This window comes from Thunnus maccoyii, chromosome 14 (genome assembly GCF_910596095.1).
Source record: "Thunnus maccoyii chromosome 14, fThuMac1.1, whole genome shotgun sequence".
NCBI classification, from domain to species: domain Eukaryota; kingdom Metazoa; phylum Chordata; class Actinopteri; order Scombriformes; family Scombridae; genus Thunnus; species Thunnus maccoyii.
The window spans coordinates 17438064-17458551 of record NC_056546.1 but is presented as its reverse complement, the minus strand read 5'-3'; the positions used below and the strand labels follow the sequence as shown (position 1 = coordinate 17458551).

General features: G+C 42.3%; 2 protein-coding genes across 3 annotated transcripts; one reads left to right on the top strand and one right to left on the bottom strand.

Annotated features, from left to right (window-relative positions):
* Positions 1-7276: 7276 nt before the first annotated feature.
* On the top strand, positions 7277-12754 carry gdf10a (growth differentiation factor 10a). Its single transcript, XM_042433704.1, has 3 exons — positions 7277-8298; positions 9949-11117; positions 11244-12754. Exons 1-3 carry the CDS (start codon positions 8052-8054, stop codon positions 11433-11435), a joined length of 1608 nt encoding a protein of 535 aa, XP_042289638.1. The 5' UTR covers positions 7277-8051; the 3' UTR covers positions 11436-12754.
* Positions 12755-15571: 2817 nt separating this feature from the next.
* prdm8 (PR domain containing 8) lies at positions 15572-20467 on the bottom strand. Of its 2 annotated transcripts, none has more exons than XM_042433877.1 (4): positions 20410-20467; positions 17772-17991; positions 17237-17465; positions 15572-17082 (listed from the first exon to the last, which is right to left on the bottom strand). In XM_042433877.1, exons 1-4 carry the CDS (start codon positions 20430-20432, stop codon positions 15989-15991), a joined length of 1566 nt encoding a protein of 521 aa, XP_042289811.1. In that variant the 5' UTR covers positions 20433-20467; the 3' UTR covers positions 15572-15988. The 2 variants fall into 2 exon arrangements, with proteins under 2 accessions (XP_042289811.1, XP_042289812.1); XM_042433878.1 differs by lacking the exon at positions 20410-20467 and adding an exon at positions 18762-19195.
* Positions 20468-20488: the final 21 nt, after the last annotated feature.

The window sequence follows — 20488 nt, the reverse complement described above, 5'->3', positions numbered from 1 at the left end:
ACGTATCAGTTATCACATCCCTTTCAGCATTTCCTGTTCACAAACTAAACCTTGAGATTCGTTCAGAGGCAATCTATCATTGAGATTTATGTTTTTGTGTACACCCCCCTCCCCCTCCCACCCTGATCCTATTTCATTCATATCACATTGCAAAACAGACACATTTCTGAGATTTAAAACTTATTTGGATGGCTTCAATAATAAATTAATTTACCCTTTCTGCCGGTTCTAATGAGGACATTACATCTGGCACTAGCTATCTTATTTCATCAGCTGCATGATCAGACACTCAAACCAACATCACAGAATTCAGTTCACATATCTGCCTTTCTTTAAATTCCCATATTCTAATCAATACATTATGTAATATTTGTAAAAGCATTCAATTAAGAGCTGCAACGATTAGTCAATTAATTGATTATTGCCAACTATTAAATTAATTGACAACTATTTTGATAATAGTGATCTTTTTGAGTCATTTTTTAAGAAAAAAAGTCGATATTCTGTGATTCGAGCTTCTCATACGTGATTTTCTGGTTTCTTTAGTCTTCTATGACAGTAAATTGAATATCTTTGCATTGTTGGCCAAATTTATTAGAACACAGGCCACGTAGTCAGGACAAAACTAGAAATTTGAGGACATCATCTTGGGCTTTGGATCAAACAACTAATCAATGAATGGAGAAAATAATCAACAGATTAATAGATAATGAAAATACTCGTTAGTTGCAGCCCTAGATTCAATTATTATAAGAGCACCTGTGTGGTGCTACAACACATTTTTTCCAAAATATCTAAACTTTCTGTTGAATATGTTGCCAGTGTATAAAAAAAGTTTCCCCCTGTCTTTTAATCTGTCCCAGTCTGCTGCCAGAAAAGGAAGCAATAATGCAGAGAAAGCTGAAGGTTCACCTTGTTTGAAACCAGGAAGTTACAACAAAGGCCCTTCACTGAAATTCATTCAGTCTGCGTTCCTGTGAGATTGGCCACCGCTGCTCTGGCCTTGACCTTACAGCAGGCTTTCTAGGCTTGACAATGTACACTCTCAACCTCTCATACTGTATGCTTATTCTGTCAGCTGCCCTGCCTGTAACACCACCAGAGACAATAGATCCCATTAGACTCGTTGGAAGAAATGTTTGTGCTTGTGTCAACAACTGCCAGAATCATGAAATATCCAACTGATTCAACACGACTTGGAAATATAACAACATGTTTCTTTTTTCTATCTTTACTTTCCTGACTTCAGTGACTTCAGTCACTTACAACTACCGGGCTTTCCACTTCCTGAAACCCACGAACATGACATCACCACAGCAACGGTCACGTCCAATTAGAGCCCAGAGAGCGACAGGAGGGCTGAACCCCCACTAATGGGAAATAGATATTGCAGTTATTACTCTGCTAGGAGGGTAAATTTATTGGGAAATATCACACACCACCTCGCTAAATGATGGAGACAGAAGCAAATTAGAGCAGAGGTCAATCTGACAGATCCATCAAGCTATGAAAAGGCCATATTCCCAACACGTATTACATATCTGCTTTCTTTAGAGAGCCGGAGCACTGGGATAGCAGGCTTTTTTTTTAAGGAACCTTGAGGCCATTACGGTAAAAGTCAGCCCAACAGAAACAAACCCCATATAAATCTCAGCAGGATGTTGTACTGAATGTGTGTGGGCATATCACATTCTGGTAAAACACCCATGCACGAGTGCAAAATTATCACATCCCACTGAAAAAGTACACATCGTCCATTCTTCCCACCTCAGAACTCAAGCTAAAAAACACAAGAAATGTGAAGTGAGGAGGAAGTGACAAATAAGTGCCCTTTGATTTGTTTTACAGTTAAAATACTCGGGCTCATTCCCAAGTGTTTCGTCTATATTTTCTGTCAATATTATGGAACTCGCTGCAATTCCCTCTCGCCAAATAAAACCTCAAGTTTCACTCAAATTTTCGAGTAAAATCTCTAAAAACACGGTGCGGTTTGTGAAGAGGGCCGACCCTTCCGAACTTTGTTTGACACAGTCAGCTACCAAAGGCACAGTCACTCAGGCCCCATTGTGAAATCCGAATAATTAAAGGATTTAGCCAATCAATCTCCCAGCGCAATTTCCTCCATCCTGGCTCCAGCCCGATGGGGTTTAAGGGCAGCCTGTGGAGGTGAAGGTCATGGGCCTATGGGACGTGTTCAGGAAGCAGCAGCACACAGCTCAGCCTGTAATGAATATCACGGACGTCAGAGTAAACACAACACCACCAGTCACACCTCAAATCACACTCTCTCTAGAATATTTTGCATTCCCAGCAAACACAGCACACTCAGTTACTTCAGTGTCTGGGTACAGAGTTGTTCACTCAGTACTGTCTGTAAAAGAAGTCAAACTGGAGGATTTATTGTATGGAGGGGTATCTGAAAAACGTTAGGCCAAATAAATATGAAAAAAATCCATTCAGGGGGGCAATTATAGTTGGCATGGCAATTGGTATTTGCACACAAACACATGCTAACAACATGTGTGGACCACAAAAAAAATAATAAGCTATTAGCCATTAGTCGAGGCACACAGCGCAACATTGATGTTTCTGCTGGTGAATAACGTGAGCATTGAGAGATGGAGAGACACAGAACAAAGGCTGCATGTCAGACCTGGGAAAGAACATCAGTCCTGCAAGTGTCTGAAACGTATTCCATTTATTTTCCTTAATCACCGATCAGCCCTCCTGTCAAGTGGTTTGAGCCGTGCTCAGAGAAAATATTCAGTCAGTCAGTGAGATCTTATGCACAATACGTCTCTCTATACCTCGCCACGGGTTGTGAAGACAGAAATGAACCAAAATGAATTGGAATCAGTCAGAAGTCAATTAAACATGAAATAATACTCCCACAGAGGCCTGGTGTACCGTGGGATGTTTTTTCCACACAAAAGTCGGGATGTCACATGAGGTCTTCCAGATTTCGACCTTGATTCAAAACAAGACGTTCCATTCTGCCCTCAAAAGATTGAGATTAGGTGACCACCTGTGTGTTCAGGAGTCCTCTATCAAAAGCAAAGAGCCAAAGGAGAAAGAAAACCCCAAAACAGAAAACTATTTATTGAGACAAATTCAGAGCAGGAAGGGAAATATTTGGTTAGCTCGGCGGCGAACGGTCGGCGGTGTTGGAGCAGTCCACGGTTGAAGTGGGGGGGAACAGCCGGCCCTTTGTTTGCGAACAGAATGGTGCGCTCCGTGGGGTCACTGCAGGAGGCCCAACATCACAGACACAAGGACACACACACATTCTCCTCCTCTCACACACACGCATGCACGCACGCACACACACACACACGCACACGTTTGCCTGCACACGCATGCACTCACACACAAAAACCATAACATTCCTCTGCTTCTATGAATGTTTTATTAACCATGTGAATGGGTCACAGAGTTACACCCCCTAGCATAACTATAGTCTCCATAGTCACACACACACACACACACACACATACAAACACGCTCCTGCTCTTTCTCACACTCACACACCTAGCAGGCAGAGTGGATGACATTCACATGGTGGGATTGCTGGTCTTTCATTGCCCTCAGACCTGCATCTCCTTGTTAGGTCAGACTGTGTGAGACTGGCCAAAAACCATGAATCCCCAGTTACAGGCAGTCCGTAATTTAGATCTTTGTATCCTGGTATCAGTCTTACTGCTGAAGCAGGGCATTCTGCGCCACAAATATGCATTAAAGGATTAGTTCACCCAATCACCAAAAAAAAAAAATTCCCCACTTACCGCTGGTATGAAGCCATGCAGATAGTTTTGGTTTTATTTGCCGCCTCTGAGCTTTTAGTTGCCACCCCAATACAATGGGATTTAGTTTGTGGTGTTTACGTTTAAAATTACAATTACAAAAAACTCAGTAGCAATGTGTCTTTCTAGAGACAATGTACTAGTTTATCTGAATAATCAACAGACGTCACTGTCAACAGTTTTTATTGGAACTACTTTCCTGTCAGTGTTGACAGCACATTTTGTGAATTAACAGGGACACTCTTTCTGCTCCATTCCCTTCACTTCAATTCTATTGGGGCAGAAACGGACATCTCAAAACCTGGAAAAATAAAAACAAAGTGATCTGCATTCCTATAGATACCACCAAAGCTAAATTGAGTGAAATGAACATTTAAAATAATACATTTTGGGTACGAGTTGTCTCGTCATCACTGTGGGAATGCAAAGCAAACAGCAGAAATTCATCAAGAAATAAATAGCACGTAACCCCATGAAACCACAACTTGCATGCTTTGTTTTTTTAATGGATTAAACAAATGCTACTATGTATAATGTGTTAATTAGTGAGATTTAGAAGTGCTAGTGGGCTTAGACTTTGCAGAGAACCAGCTGTTTACCCCCTTCTTTCAGTCTTTATGCTAAGCTGAGCTAACCGTCTCCTGGCTCTAACATCACACTTAACCGGCAGACATCTTTTTTCTAACTCTCAGCAAGAAACCAAATCAGCTAATTTCCTAAAATGTCAAACTATTCTTTTAATGAAACGCAGCCAAAGAAAGGAACCCAAACAGAAAAATTTGAACAGAAAACAGCGAAGTGATTTACATGTGGCTGCAGTTTTCACCTTGATGTTTTTGTCTGAATAACAGGATCCTAAAAGTCTTAAAACAGCCTTTAAACTGACATTGACACTTTCAAGTGACCTCTTGCAGTTAAAGTGTGACCTGGTGTTTTGTCCAGCCTGAGGTAAACTGGAAAGTCACTTACATCAGCTGTAAATATCCTGGAGGATACACAACATGCGGACATTTAGCTCAAACTACTCCCTCTTTATTTTTATGACACATGACATTGCCAGTTGGTCCGGCCCCATACGTGCACAGCACTGTTCTTTTTGGACAAAGCATGACAACCTCAGTCACTAGAAGATGACCGGCCAATAGTTGGTCCATAATAAATCCCCTGAGCCCACACACTAACATCTATTAGACCCCACTGCTGAGCCCTGGAACCAGAATGTCTCACCCGATGCCATGCAAAGGTGTTAAACTAGGAGCATTTCCAGAACCAACCATCAGTCCCTTCACCACACACGTGGGCATATTAATTCCTCACACTCCTCCATACCCCCACCGAGAGCAGAACACAACCACTGTTTGGTTTGGATGGCCCTATGAGGAGACCTCCATGTTGAGCAAACTAGAACACACCGCGGCCCTGTAACGCAGCCTGCATAGTCAGATATAACAGGCTTCACACTTCAATGCTGCTGCAGAGATCTATGTGCAGTAGCAAGTCACATCTTACAAAATTCTATATTTATCCAACAATCGTTAAACCACTGAAATGACAAATTACATTCTATCCTGCGAGCCTCGTGTCAGTTAATGTGTTCATACATCAGTGATGCAACAATCCATACTGCATCCATCTGGTGATTTCTGTTTCATGTCTCTTTCAGCTCTACAGTCAACCGATGCAGGCTGTGCATCATGATAGCTGCACTTTCAGCTGTCCGTTTAATATCTTTTCTGATTTTGAAGATCGGATCACATTGCTGCGTGTCCACACTCGGTCTGAAGATGGTTGTGATGCATCTAATGTGGCTGCATTTATTTAAATTAAAATGTGTGGGATTGTGATGCCACCGCGAGCCTGACTACTTCCACATGTGGCTTTGAAGATCCAATAGCAACACGAGTACAATCCGATTTTTCGCGTGTTCTGACCTGTCACTTGATATACCCACATTTCAGATAAAATGAAAGTCATACTGAAATGACACGTGCAACCCTAGCCTTTTATTAGCGCCTACATGCCTGCTGGAGATCTCTTGAGAAACATTTACCACTGGTTTCACTGTCCTGCTGTGTTTATCTTATTAATTCTAGTCGCAGTGATACTGCAGTCCTCACAGTCACGACGGAGAGAGCATTATTGTAGATAATGCCCAACATTAATCTCATGCTGCCCTACATATTCAGGGTGAGAGGTCAAAGCCATTTCATGTTGTCGTCCTCATGCTTGAACTTGTATCAGGCTGTCTCCTCCCCAGGACTATTTATTATGACCTTAATGCCCTGGTTTCAGATATCACTTAGACTCTCCCTCTCTCTCTCTCTCTCTCTCCCTCTCTGTGCTTACACAGATGTGAGGTGTATTAAACTTTTTCAAGTATTTCAGTGTAAACCCACAGCATTTTGTTGAAAAGATGATTCAAGCTACTGTATAAGATGCCTCTTGTTCCCATATGCTACTTACTGTAGAGAACAAGGGGGTATGCTCCCATGTTGTCATAATCCACCGAGTCCTCCAAATTATGACAAGGGCTTTTTAATGGCATGTTAATAACAGAGAACAACAGTATACTACTGGGCAATTATCATTTGGTTTTGAAATGTATTACTTCCCAAAAAACAACTATAAATCTGTCAACATCTGTTTTGAAAAGCTTTTAATTTACAGAGTGGTGGTTCTCAAATGCCACTCTGAATTCTCACCAGATCTTTCACAGTGTTTTTCAAAGATGACGTTTAACCAAGTTGGAGACAGTATTGCATATATTCACATAAATAACCACAACAATTAATCATGTTTTGTTTTTGTCAACAGAATATAACTTGACATGATAGAGGGAAAGACGTAATCTTCATGTGATTGCGTGCCATGACAAAACCGCAGAGCATGCTGCTTCAGCTAACTGCATAATGCTTCTCTGCTATCACACACACATTTTCAAACACATCTCCAGAATAGTCCAGATTTAAGACCTGTCGCTGGTGTGGAACATAGTGAAAAGGAGTATCCTGTGGGGCCCTTGGGGGCCAGAAAGGTACTTAGTAGCCCTGTATGTGTGCTTGCGCATGCATGTGTGTGTGTGTGTGTGTGTGAGTGAGTGTGAAGTGGCAAAGAGTGACCCGAGAGGCCCAGCTAGTTACAGCCTCTCTGCTGGAGACTACCACTTCCACAAAACAAGCATTGTTGGTACAGAGCTCCAGACACCAGAGACACACACTGGAAACAACTCATATGCACGCACACGCATACACACACACTCACATATAAAAATAGACAAAATTGTGGCCAATGGTGAGATTGAAATTGGCAACCCCAGCTGTGTTAATGCAGTGTTTGCTATGAATAAATTTACAGAAAGTCCCTTGCAAAAGTGTTATCTAACATCTCCACCACAGCTTTTCACTACAAAACTTTCTCTCACACACACACAGGAACACACACGCAACACGCTGTACAAAATGTGGATCACTGTCACTAACAATAGCCCTTGGGTGGTTCGTCAGACTATTATTGTAGGTGTTTCTATGCTAATTATGTGTGACTGAGAGCATGTCAAAAGCAGTTACTGGAAATAATGTGGGGAGCTGGAAATTGTGAGGTGGAATTACTTTGCTTGCAATAAAAAAAAAAAAAAGTACAGTGTTGAGTTTCAACAGTGGCTTTGTCTGACCACTGCTAAACAAATGAGTACAACCTATGATCTAAAACGCTGTGCCAAAGCCACTGGATCAATTTTATTACTTCATTGTTGCAAAACAAGATAAGGAACACATCATCATCATTAGTATCATCATCATCATCAGAGAGAGGGGGGTGAGGGGGGGGGGGGGTGTCAGCATCATGACCTCCACCTCTGGCTGTGCGCTTTAAAGAGACCTCGTTGGCTGACAGCAGTATACGTCAGCACCTCTCACCCACTCCACTATAACCCCCCCCCCAAGCCTCTGGTGGTCACACAGACGCAAGTGTAAAAGTAGCAGCTCCAACTGTTGCCCGGACTAACCCATTCAGCATCCACGTCCCACACAGTCTGACACACGGAGGAGTGAGACTGTTCACCGAGCAAGAAGCTGGAAGTGAGAGGAGAGGTGGAACATTTACGCACAGCCTTTTTTAGTCCGGATTTTTTTCTTTTTTTTTTTGGTGCGTCTTTAAAGTCCACATTGGATAGTTTTAGACGTTTTTCTGAACCACTTTCCTCTTGGATTTTGCTCTTGTAATTATTTCAGCACCTAAACTGCATCTCCGACAATGTTTTCCTCGCACCTGCTCCTGTTGCTGTTAAACTGTATCCTGGGTGTTGCATCGGTCAGGAGCATGAAAAGGGGCTCTGGGAGCGCACAGGACAGTAGCTTCTTCCAGTCGTCGTCGGACCCCTTCTCAGATGACCTGGACCAGGACATGGTCTCCCAGCACATGTCCAAACTGTACGAGAAATACAACCAGGAAAACCGCCTTAGAGAGGGGAACACTGTCCGGAGTTATAGAGCCAGCCAAGGTGTGTGAACACATTGATCAACCTGTCTGCAATATTGCTAGATATCGCCTCCTGCAAAGAAGCTCAGGTGCATTAATTTAGATTTAGTTTTTGGAACTAAAACGACAAAAAAAATCTAGCATTATGTGCCATTAGTGCAGTAGGACATGGATCAGGACACGCAAAGAACAAAAAGTCAGTAGAAGTCAGAAAGCTCACCTGATCCTCTCCATGGATAGTTATTAAAAGTGCAAGAGCTCAGTTGGGCTGCATGGCTCTGCCAGACTCTCTAAATAGGTAGGATTGTTTTGGAACAGTCTGAGAATGCATTTAAATGATTTTGGGACGCTGTGGGCACATTGTGTTTGTGGCAGCAGCTGTGCCCCTTCTGCGCGGTGTCTGATCAATTACCGCAGCCAGACGCGCAATAAGCGCAAGAATGCCTGCGATTCCCTGCGAGCCGAGCAAAGCCCAACTTCAATATATTTAAAACCGCAGCCGCAGTTACGCGCTGCAAATGGTCATTGTCGTGGCTTCTGTGTTCCTGTTGTGGCTACAAGACATGTGTGACTCCACATCCTGGAGTCAAGGGGCTTAAAGCACAGTCGTTCCTCTCCGTCTGAGGCTGTTTTTATAAACACAACTCATAGACATTTATATCCCACATAGTTCTCAGATGGCATATCATAACACGTGTGTATTTTTACTGCAGAGTCTGAGTGTAATTCAAGGAGAGATGTAAGCGAGTTTTCACAACAATGTAAGATCTGTTAAAACAGTTGATTATGTCTTGGTGTCTGGGCAGACAGTGCTGGCTGTATTAGGCTTAAGGGGAAGCTTTAAGAGAAACTGAGGTAAGCATTTCCATATGCAGGCTGAATCCGAGGTAATGTATATCTCTTGAGTCAGTCCATACTTCCGCTGAACTCTTATACAATGAACAATAACTCTGCTGTTGAAGTTAATGTTCATCATGAATATGTAGCTCTTTGCTCGCCCCCTCCACCCCTGCCAGCCAGATCCCCAGAGTCTGCTTCCTCTTAAGGGCACCTTCTGAAATCCTACCAAGGCATGCAGCCATGTACCAGCCACACGGCTCAGTCATGTAACACAGCCTCTAACAAGGAAAGGTGTTTCATTGTACCAATTTGGATTTTAACCACAAGAAAAGTGCTTTTGGTGTAATTTGGCGCCTATTTCCAAACCCTTTTTCTTTTCATATGGCACTTTATTATGATTTTTTTTCATTCCTTTTCATGAAAACAGTTTTTTAACCCAAATTAATGACAAATAGAGTAAAAGTTCAAAAGTCTGAGTTCAGTTGAGGTTTCACCAGTCAGCAGTGCTTACATTGGAAAATGCTTTCATCATCTAATGATGCCAAACATTTTTGCCCGTCAGTATGGACCTGTCAAAAAACAACCAAAGAACTGTGGAGCATATAAAACAAATATTGGCTAATTTGTCCATTTAAAAAAGAACATAGAAACACCTGTGAACTACAAAACAGCACAACTGTTTCCATTCAACACATTTTTATGTCAAAGAGTTTTGGCAAATCTTATAGAAGAAATTTTGTTTTTGAAAACATCACTTTTTGGATGAAGAACGGGTGTCATTATTGTGTTGTTCACCTGACTGACTGACTTGATTGATTGATTGTCATTGCAGACTCCTCCGACCACAGGCTGGTGTACCAACTAAACCTTACAACCCTGCAGGACTCAGAGGTCATCCTCTCTGCCACATTCCACTTCCTGCTAGATCGGCGCCCTCATCAAAAACCCTGGTTCTGTAAACGCTTCAAGAGCCCGTTCTGTCGTTCCTCACCCATCCACCCTTCTCCGTCCATCAGCCTGCTCCTTCGCTCTGTCTCCTCGGGGTCAGGGGTCAGCTCTGGGTCAATGGGGTCATTCCTGGGCAATGTGACCTTCCACCCCCACAGGAGAGGGGTGTGGCAGATGAAAGATGTGACCCAGGTCATAAAGGAGGCGCGGGACAAGGGTCATCTCCTCGTGTCAGTGGAGTTGGACTTAGGGCAGCAGTACCAGAGGAAACCAGAGGAGGTGCTGTCTGCAGGCAGCCTCCCCTACCTGTTACTCTATGCTAATGACCGTGCCTTGGCAGAGCCCAACAGCGTGGCTACAAGCCTTCAGAGGTATGACCCGTTCCCCGAGGGAGGAGAGCCCTCACATTCCTCACAGTCCTCTCTACTCCTGCACAGACCTAATTCCTCACCAGAGTTGAAAGGACGCGTGAGAAGGGATTCAGCTCTCCCTTCTGACCCCATTCAGAACAACGAGCTGCCCGAGGTGGACTACAGGCCTGATGGATACAGGAAGGATGACCTCTGGGAGAGCACTTGGTACCTGGCACTCAAACCAAAGCTTAAATCAGGAAAGAAGGAGAAGAAGAGAAAAAGCCAGGAGGAAGAAGTAGTGGAGCAAGGTAGAGGAGCAAATGATAGAGAAGAACCTGAGGTTCTCAAAGAAGCAGAAAGAACATCAGAGGGGCTCAAATCTGATGACTCAACTGTGAAAAGATTGAAAGACAGTCGCACACTGGCAGTGGACGGACGAAGGTATGAGCGGAGACATGAGGGGAGGGATGGTAAAAAGCATAAGGGCAGCGCTACTCCTCAGTCGCCTGTTCTGAGCTTTGATGAACAAACAATGCGTAAAGCCCGAAGGAGGCAGTGGGGAGACACCCAGCAGAGAGGCTGCTCCAGGAGGAACCTCAGAGTGGATTTTGCAGACATTGGCTGGAGCGAGTGGGTCATAGCACCCAAGGCCTTTGATGCTTACTACTGTGCTGGCACATGTGGATTTCCCATGCCTAAGGTAATAGCACAAGCATCTAAGTCACTCTACATTATCTCATTTGTCTCCAAAATGGCATATTTCTTAGAACAATGTTAACTTTCTATTTTCCTATCTGCCTCTACCTCTACTGATACTTTCTCCTAGGTGTCGAGGCCCTCTAACCATGCCACCATCCAAAGCATAGTCCGAGCCGTTGGGATCATCCCCGGGGTTCCTGAGCCCTGTTGTGTTCCAGAGAGGATGAGTCCTCTGGCAGTGCTCTACCAGGATGAATCCAGGAACCCAGTGCTCAAGATTTACCCTAATATGTCCGTCCAGTCCTGCTCCTGCAGATAAGAAGGGGAGGGCAGCAGAGGCAGAGGACAAGGATGGATGTGGAGAGAAACATAAAAACAGGACTAACAGAGACAGAAGTATACCTCTGTTTGTTACGTGGTTTCTTGATACTGAGAAACAGAGTCACTTTGGCCGTTGCTATTCCTGAAGGAACATGGGCTGTAGAGAAATCACTTCCATCTCTTCTGTCCTGCGGCAGCAGACTTGAAGAGACATTGTCTGGCATCTGCCTTAGCAAGAGGAACAGAGTCACACATGTAAAGTCAGCTCCACATGTCTCAGAGGCCCAGTTGTTTTGATTCAGTGTTTGAGGGATTCAGTGGACAGGCACATTTAAGGGATGTTTTCCTTTTATCTCAGAGTGTACTTGTTTTCGCTCACAGTGGATTTGTGTTCACATTTTCTGTGGACACCAAAGGCAACAAATGAAAGACTTTATCAGTGTGTCATGGGGCAGCTGACATAGTAAAATACAGATGACAGAGATTATAAAACATATTTCCACATTTTTTTTACATGCTGTGTACAGCTGTTCTTGCTTTGAAGCTAACCATACGCCACAGTGTACATACATGCAATGTTGATTTGTTTGCAAGACAGAAACCTTATTGTACATTCTTGCTCTGTATATCTTTAAAAAAGGAAGTATCCAATGAGTTGTAGGGAGCATCTGGATTTCATTTACACCCACGACCCCCCTCATAACACCTCAAGAATGTTATAATGAAACCAGAAATATTTTTTTATTTTGAATGTGAAACTTAGTTGAAATTAATTTGTCATGGTTACTAGGCTATGTATTACTATATTTTAGATGAGATGGTATTTTGTACATGTGTATTGTTTAAATTATGAAAAAGTAGCTGTCTATAAGTTAGAATAAAAAAGTAATTTAATCCAATACTAGAATATTATTGGTTCATACTGTCTCTGTTATTCTTGGTCATTACTGCATATAACACTAGATTCTTGGAGTGTGGGGTGGGGGGCATTTTTGTCAAAACAAACCTAAAAGGGCACCACTGTTCCAAAATAACTTCAGTACAAAGGCAGGAAGGTTCCACTCAAAGATAACCAACATTCCCCTAAAGCCCCTTGACCCGTTATTACCCCCACACCAAAGGCTCGGACGTCTGTTGTCCAGCAAATAATGTGGCCGCCGTGGATTAATGGTTGATGGAGAAGGCAGGCACGCACCAATTAGGACGTCAGCCACTTGAACTTCAAAACATGCTGCGCTTCCCCCTTTTTTACCCATCTGCCCCCGCCAACCCATTTATTTCTAAGTGCAGGATGTTCTCCTCAAAGGACTATTTTTCCAACAGATGTTTGAAGAAAGAAAATACAGATTCTTGTCACTTTTAGTCTCAGGAAGAAGGAGGCGACCCGTGTGCTGCGTAAACAGTGTGTCACACTGACAGTGAAATGACAGAGGGTGCCTTTTGATTATTAACCCATTACTCTGCAATTGTTTCGCCTTGAGCCTGCAAAAGTCGGCACTGATCACCACATCTGTTTACAACAGCTGAATGCTTTGAAGTTTACCAAGACTGGACAGTAATTTTGTCTCAAAGACGGAGACATTTAGTAATCACTTGGGGGACAGAAGATTGAGGTCTTACGCTGTTTATTGCAGTTAAGAATTATAATTTAAGTCTATGGAAAGCTAAAAAAAAAAACAGAGCAGTGTTCTATCAGCAACCTGCTCAAAAAACAAATTGTTTCCCCTACTGTCTGCATTGCTTTCTTCAGTTACATATAGAACATCAACATTGAATCATAGGGGATCTTTTTTTGGATACGGATAAACAGAAAAGGACCCAAATACCATACTAACTCATCAAGAGCTGGACTTTTCAGATACAGTTGTGTTTATACTACAGCTGATTGAAAGCCCTTGGTGATTTGCATTTACCTAATTAGTTGACTTCTAAAACCAACTGGCTGCACCAGCAATGATTTACATGTTTTTTTAATTATTAAAGGAGGTGGAATACTTACACAAACATGTATTTTGTATTTTATATCTGTAATTAATTTAGATCACTTGTTAGAAATCTGTTTTCACTTTGACATTAAAGTGTCTTTTCCTGCTAATAGACATAAAAAGCCACATAAAATCCCCTTTGAGTCAATGCTGTTAAACAAGAAAACATGAAGCTGTACTGTATTAACCCAGTAAGTATTGTCCAAACAAATCATCGTGGTATCATTTTAGCATGGTAATAAAAAAATATGATAAATTCTTCTTTACCATTTTAGTATTACAAGAGTTTAATTAAATGGGTGTTTTGTGAAAGGAAAGGTGTATAAGAGACAGCATGCCCTGCAATATTATATACAGTAGTCACTAGACCAACGTGTGCTGCTGTTTTATTCTAATATGTGATGATGAGATGATGAGCAGTATCAAAACACTGAAAAGATTATCTTAAATCCGTGGTTGAGGATGCGGTAAAAGATGTCTTAAACACCAAATGCAGGAATCAGTTTTCCCCAATTTTGAACAAGTGGAAATGTTCGACTTTTTTTTTTTTTTTTTTTTTTTTTTTTACAAATGCACCATTTCTGGGGTCTAACCCCCATTTAAACTAAGATGATGACTGTAATTAGGGTTATTATAAATCATGTTTACATTAATAGATGTTTCAGCTTCAAAGTAGGCTGGCCCAATTGTAATGACACATCCAGGTTCATTTTTTCCCCTCATTTCCCGACTGATCCCTTTTTTCAGTCGGGACCCACAGTCTGCTATTACAAAGTGAACCCAATGTCAACCGCAATCACAGTCACAGGAGAGTACTTACAATGGTCAAGTCCAGTCGAGAAAACCACAGTAGTCTCGGCTCGCGTTCAGAGCCCAGTATGCCTACAAGCCAAAATGAAACGAGGCAAGCGGGGAAACCAAGAACAATATTTGTTTTTCCACATGATGACCGTTCAATTAAAGGAGAGCAATACAGCCATTATTAGAAAACAGAGGATTTTCTGTGTCTGGGCTGAAATGGCTCTTTCCTCACATGGTTACTGAGCTCAGAGAACTAATAGCTCTGTTCATTAGGAAATAACAATAATAGAGTGACACTGTGCCTCTTAATCACCCATTTAATCATGTAGACCACTGGGTGTCTTATGTAAAAAATCTTATTTTTCCTTTAGAGAGTGAAAAAACATGCAACTGCCAATCCAAAGAATTTAACTTTTGTCCAAACAATCTTAAAGGAATTACAGGCTAAAGTTTTAAAACTCATAGAAACATCATGCTTCATTGTATTTGCTCACATATTTAAGTGTTTTGTGTGATGTTTTCCAAAGAAATCTGATATATTTCCAGAAAAGTATTAATGAACTCCCTGAAGGCACCTGTTGATAGATTAATCGGTTTGTGGTAGACGAAGAAACTGGGAGCATAAACTCTCAAGTAAAGGCAGATAACAGCAGTGTGGGTGGGTTTACATCCCTGCTTACATTACAGTGAGAGACTGAACAGGGTCGAGGCTTGACTTTCCCATGAACTTCATGCCTTCTTCCCGCCTCATTTACCTGCAACAGAGACGGCTATTTATGTCCATCTGTCCGCAGCCTGACCTGAATGGGCTGCAAACTCACTGTTAGTGGAGAAGAACTAAAAAATCACAAATACACAGCAGCAGGCTTGTGTGGACCCCATCCAGGTATGCAGATGAATGATAACTGTTAAGCTTTTTAAACTAGATCTTGGCTTCATTTTTGAACCTTTTTTACTCATCATATTCCAGCCCATTTTCTCAAATAGCATGTTTAAATGTTGAGTGAAACATCACAAAGGAAAATACAGATTGTTTTTGATGCGTCTATAACAAAATGTATGTCTCATATTGTTAGTCAGTGCATGAGAGCTGGGTGGCAACAAAAAGATGTTTATTTCCAGTCATTTGGTGCAGTCTTCCCATTGGTTTCTATAAAATTATTATTTTTCTTGACCATGATCTGCACGGTTCAGGTGTATCAAGACAGTCTGGATTATCTAGATTATTCTTTATCACAAGAGAAAGTTTCACGGCTCTTTTGGAACAAACAAAAATTAACACAATTTCTGATCAACTGACCTGAACCAACATGATGGTGGAAGAAAAAACTCGACACGTCTGTTTCATTTTTGATAGTTTTAAATTTGAAAATGAATGTGCAAACACACTCAATCCATATCGCATGTACAAAGCAGAGATAAGCTGATAAATAAGAGGATTGCGTCGAGATATTTATGACAATCATGAGCTGTCCTCGAGATCTCTCCGTCATTTTATTCCATCCTGAGTTCCATAAGGCACAAAATAAGCATCAACCTAACATACAGGACTGAAGGACAGACAACAAACTGCAGTGAGATCAGCTTCCACGTACCTCTATCGTCATCTAGTGGACAGGCTGTGATGGCCACTTGCTATTTTCTTTACAGCTACCTACATTCACTGTTACGAAGTCTTGCCGTGAATCTAAATCTGTTAAATATAGACGACGCTCTACGCATCATTTGGGAAATAAATATAGTTTTTTTTCTGTCCTTTGTTGTCTCAGTTATGAGAGGTCATGTGTCTGGACAGGTGGTGGCGCTCTCGGAAGTATTCGTGGCAGATGGGGCAGGTGAGTTTCTCCTCCCGCCTCCTCCTCACCTGGGACTCCGCTGCGAACTCCTTCTTATGATGAGAGCGCATGTGGAAAACGAGGTCGGAGGTCATGCGGAAGGACAGGTTGCATTTGGCGCACCAGTTCTGCACCGACACGCCGAAAGAGGTGAAAGTCGGCGGAAGGATGGTGAGAGAAGAGGTGGTCTGGAGCTGAGCGCCAATGTTCCTGGACCAGTGCTCCGGTGCGTAATGGAAAGCGCTGTTTAATGTCACCGGGGAGGGCACAGTCTGTAAATCACCGCTCAGGATGTTGGATGCCAACAGATTGTTGTATCCCATAACAGTCCTGGAGGTGAAAGCATCACTCATCTCCTCTAAGCGGCTAGAGGGGGCTGTTGTTGCGCTGCTGAGATGTGCCGGTGGCTCACTTGGAGAAGTTCTTGTGCTCGGTTTACAAAAAGCACTTTTCTGCTCGCTTTGACTGTTGGACAGGACTGGAGAAAACGCGCTTCTGCTGCTTGAGCGCACACCAGAGCTCTCTCCTGTCTCCGACTCTGTGTCCATCTCTCTGTCGTGCGTAAAAGTCCCTTTGGGTTCTCCCACCTCACCAAAAGCATCATTCTTACATCCCAAATCATCCGGTTTGATCCTATCAGCTTTCAACTTCCCTGTAGAGCCAGATGCATTTCCTGCTGCCTGATCTTGGCCCCTGCTTAGCTGCGTAATGTTACCATCATTTGAAATATTTGTTTTTTCTAACAGAACTGGTTTACGCCCTTTGAGATATAGAGTTTCCTCGTATTTCCTTTTCTTGGGTGGAATCTCTGTGTCCTCGTTGCTGCCAGACTTTTTGTGTTCCAAATCTCTGGCGATGTTGTGAAAATCTGTAACTCGATGTTGCCTCTTAATTTCCACATGCTTGTGCTCGTAAACCTCGCGGCTCCAAGTGTCACTCTTTACTTGGGTGCACAGGAATCGGCAGTGAGCCAGATATGGATACTCATTCTTGAAGACCTGGTTACATTTTCCACATTTGAACTCTGCAAGAGACACAGGTCATAAGAACATGATAAGTATATCTACAGATAAATCAAATAGGCATGTATTTTAAATAAAAGTGCAAATGAAATGTTAATATACATCCTTTTACAAGCTTCTATCAATAAAACATGGCGTTACAGAGCTCTGCCTCACCTTCACTTGATCCTCTGATCATGTCTGTGAATCCCAGTAGGTGAGACAGCTCCTGGTCGTACCACACCAGCAGCTCTTCCTCCTGCCGGATGTCTCGGGTGGTCCGCACATACAGTTGACCCGCTTTCAGAAAAGCCTCAGTGTTCTGCTCCTCTTCATTGCGCGCAGCCTGCACCAGGCGCAGCCAGGAAAGCACCAACGCAGAATTACGCATAGCCTCAGGGTCCACCTGTTGACAGGAACCACCCACATTTTAATTTCTGTCTTTTCTACAGCCTTGAAATTATTGATTATAAACATGGGCATAGTTGTTAATCTGATTACAGCATCATTACAAACAAAAATTGCAGGCGCACATAAAAATGCAATCAAATAAAGTAATTTCTGTAAGAATTTCAAAAAGAACGAGCAAATCAAGTGTTCCTAAAGGCTTTTGGCCCACCAAGAGCTGTTAAGAGATGCCACATGAGACCATCTCTTTGAAGTTTAGTGTCCATGTTGCCTGACCAGCTGATCACAAAGTTGCACAACTCACCCTGAACACGTAGGATTTCGCTCTCTTGTCGCAGGATTTCTGCGCTATGAAGGCGATGGTGTCGTAGAAAGTGTGTTGGAGCACACATGGACCAAAGCACGTGCCTGCAGGGATGCTGCGCGTAACGACCACACTGGTGTAGAGGTCCGCTGGATGCTGGAGGAATTTACTGTCACCGGTCCAGATGGACCGAGGCAGGAAAGTGTGATCCATCGTTAAACTGTAATAAAATACAACGGTTGTTATTAGTTAAAGAGCAGGTAAACAATATGGGTTTGTAGAATTGTTATTTTAACTGAAAGGTAACATCATGAGGCCTATAACTTCATCAATAATCCAATTAGACTTAAATCACAAGGACTAAAACAACGAATACACGTTTTAATCTTTTGTTTGTTTAGTCAAAACAAAATATATTGAACAGAAACAAATACATGAGATGAAATATGGGTTTTGCTGGTCTGATATCTGCTGATAGCTGATTTGGATTCAGATGCTCTAAAATGACGCTGAATTGCCTTGCATGTGTGATTTTTTTTAAAAATAGCAATTTCTACAACAATATTTTTCTTTCTTCTAAAATGTGGCGTGCCAACTGTGAAGCAGGCACAGCCGGTGCCCAGGCAAAATGGTTTCTAACGTCCTTTGTCTCAGTTTTTCAGTCGGTTTCTCCTTTTGTCTCCCCATCTGCCGTGGATCCTAACTGCCTCCTCTGTACGCAAGATAAGTTCAATTCGTTTTTTCCACATTTATTAACAATATTGACAAACGCAAATTATGTGTCTAGTGATTTTTCTAGCTCTGGCCGATATAAAGTATCGCGAGGTACATGGAGTTTTTATTTGTTGACAGCTGACTGCGCAGCATCATAACTGAATGATGCTGATATCTCCAACACGCCAATTTCCCAATTAAAAATAAAGGGTTTTAAAGATAAAGTCGTGTGTCCCTGTGAAGAAAGCAGATTAGGAATGCATCATGTGGACTCACCCGCTGGACATGGAGGAGGATGTTTGTGGTTCGTGGCAGCGCGTTGCAGCAGGTGCAGTGGACCTCTGTAACGGTGTGCTTTCGTTATTTTAGGTGACCACAAGACGAGCAAGTTATCCGACTGTGTCTTCCTCCGTACTGGCGCCCCTCTCCTCTCCCACTCCCACTTATCCCCTTCAGAGAGCGCACTGAAGCGTTGCGCATTGATATAAACACGTGCGCGCTCAGGCACACACAAGCGCGCACACAAGCACTGAATTTGGTCCCTTGGCAAAATTCTCTCTTGTCTGATTTTGCATTCTTTGCTATGAAGAAGAGATATGGGGCCGAGTAGAGATAGAAAGCGCTGATATGATGATGATCTTCGGGTCTGAAGTATGTCACGCTTTTGTGTGGATTGATGTGGACACGCTGGGAATCACATAAAGACAAGACAGAACTTTCACCTTTTAGCGTGAAACGTTTTAAATATAATATATCTAGTCTCTTTATTTTGTCATTTCAACCATGGTGTTACAGGAACACAACCCGCGGCATAAATCTCACGTAAGCCTTTGCCAGCCTGCAGCTAGTCAAATGAAAATCATTTTTAATGCGTGCTTGTGGCCACCCTGACATCTTATTGTCTGTCAGCATAATGATTTGAAATGAACTTCACTTCAATAATTCCACTTTTCGCAACACACAGTGTATCCAACTTGAATTCAGTTTGCACACGCTATGTGGGATCCAACGACGGTTTTTGGTCACGTTTCTGGAAACAATGAGTCCAGTTCCACGGACCGAGTGATGGAAATTGTCCTGGCTAATGTGGGTTATGGGAAATTGTAAAATTGGCCATTATTATATGACATGATGCAGGGTGGTCTGGGTTTGCCACCGGGCAAATGCATTATTCATAAAGTAAATGTTTCTGTCTCGTGAGTATTTAGTGAATTATTCTGCATCAAAGCTTTGGTTTTGGGTAAATGTCCTGGTGGTTACTGAGCCAACTTTCTGTAATGAGAGAGCGGGAAGACATGAAAGCCTCCGGGGACTCCTCAAGCGCACTCCAACAGTCTGGTTCGAGTAAAACGAATCAGTGAAATGAAAGGATAAAAAGTATTTTATTTCACTTTCAAAATTACCCAACATTGTGTCGGGAAATTTGATGGCAATCATGAAAACTTGAGAAAGCTTTCAGCATCAGATCCCTGATGGGTCGATTCACATTTAGGCCACATTTAATTGAATTGCGCGTATGTTTGCAGTTCCACTTATTTTCATATGGGGGCAAATGCCAGAGACAGCAAACGAATGGCACTTAAAAAAACACACAAAATCCTTGGTACAACAAATTACTAAATTATCGATTATTCAAATCAATGCACAAAACGATAAATTAATTAAATACGACAACTAACTCTCGACCCCATGAGACCACCCTGCTTTGGACACATTCTAAATAATCCTTAAATTATGCGTAGTGAGATAAAAATCGCAATTAAACAATTGAACTGAATCTTAATTAATTATGTGCAGTACATTATGACATCTTTCTCTGAATAGTTTAAAAATGAACAAACAAGAAACGATCAGGCTTATTTAAAGACACTCTTGATTGGGTTTTTTTCCTTCTTAAAGTAGTCTGTACTTTGGATAATCCCACCTCAGACAGCAGGGACTCTGCATACTTTGTGGGGCATTTTTTTCTGTGGGAAAGTGGAGTTTTGTATCTCTCCTCGGGT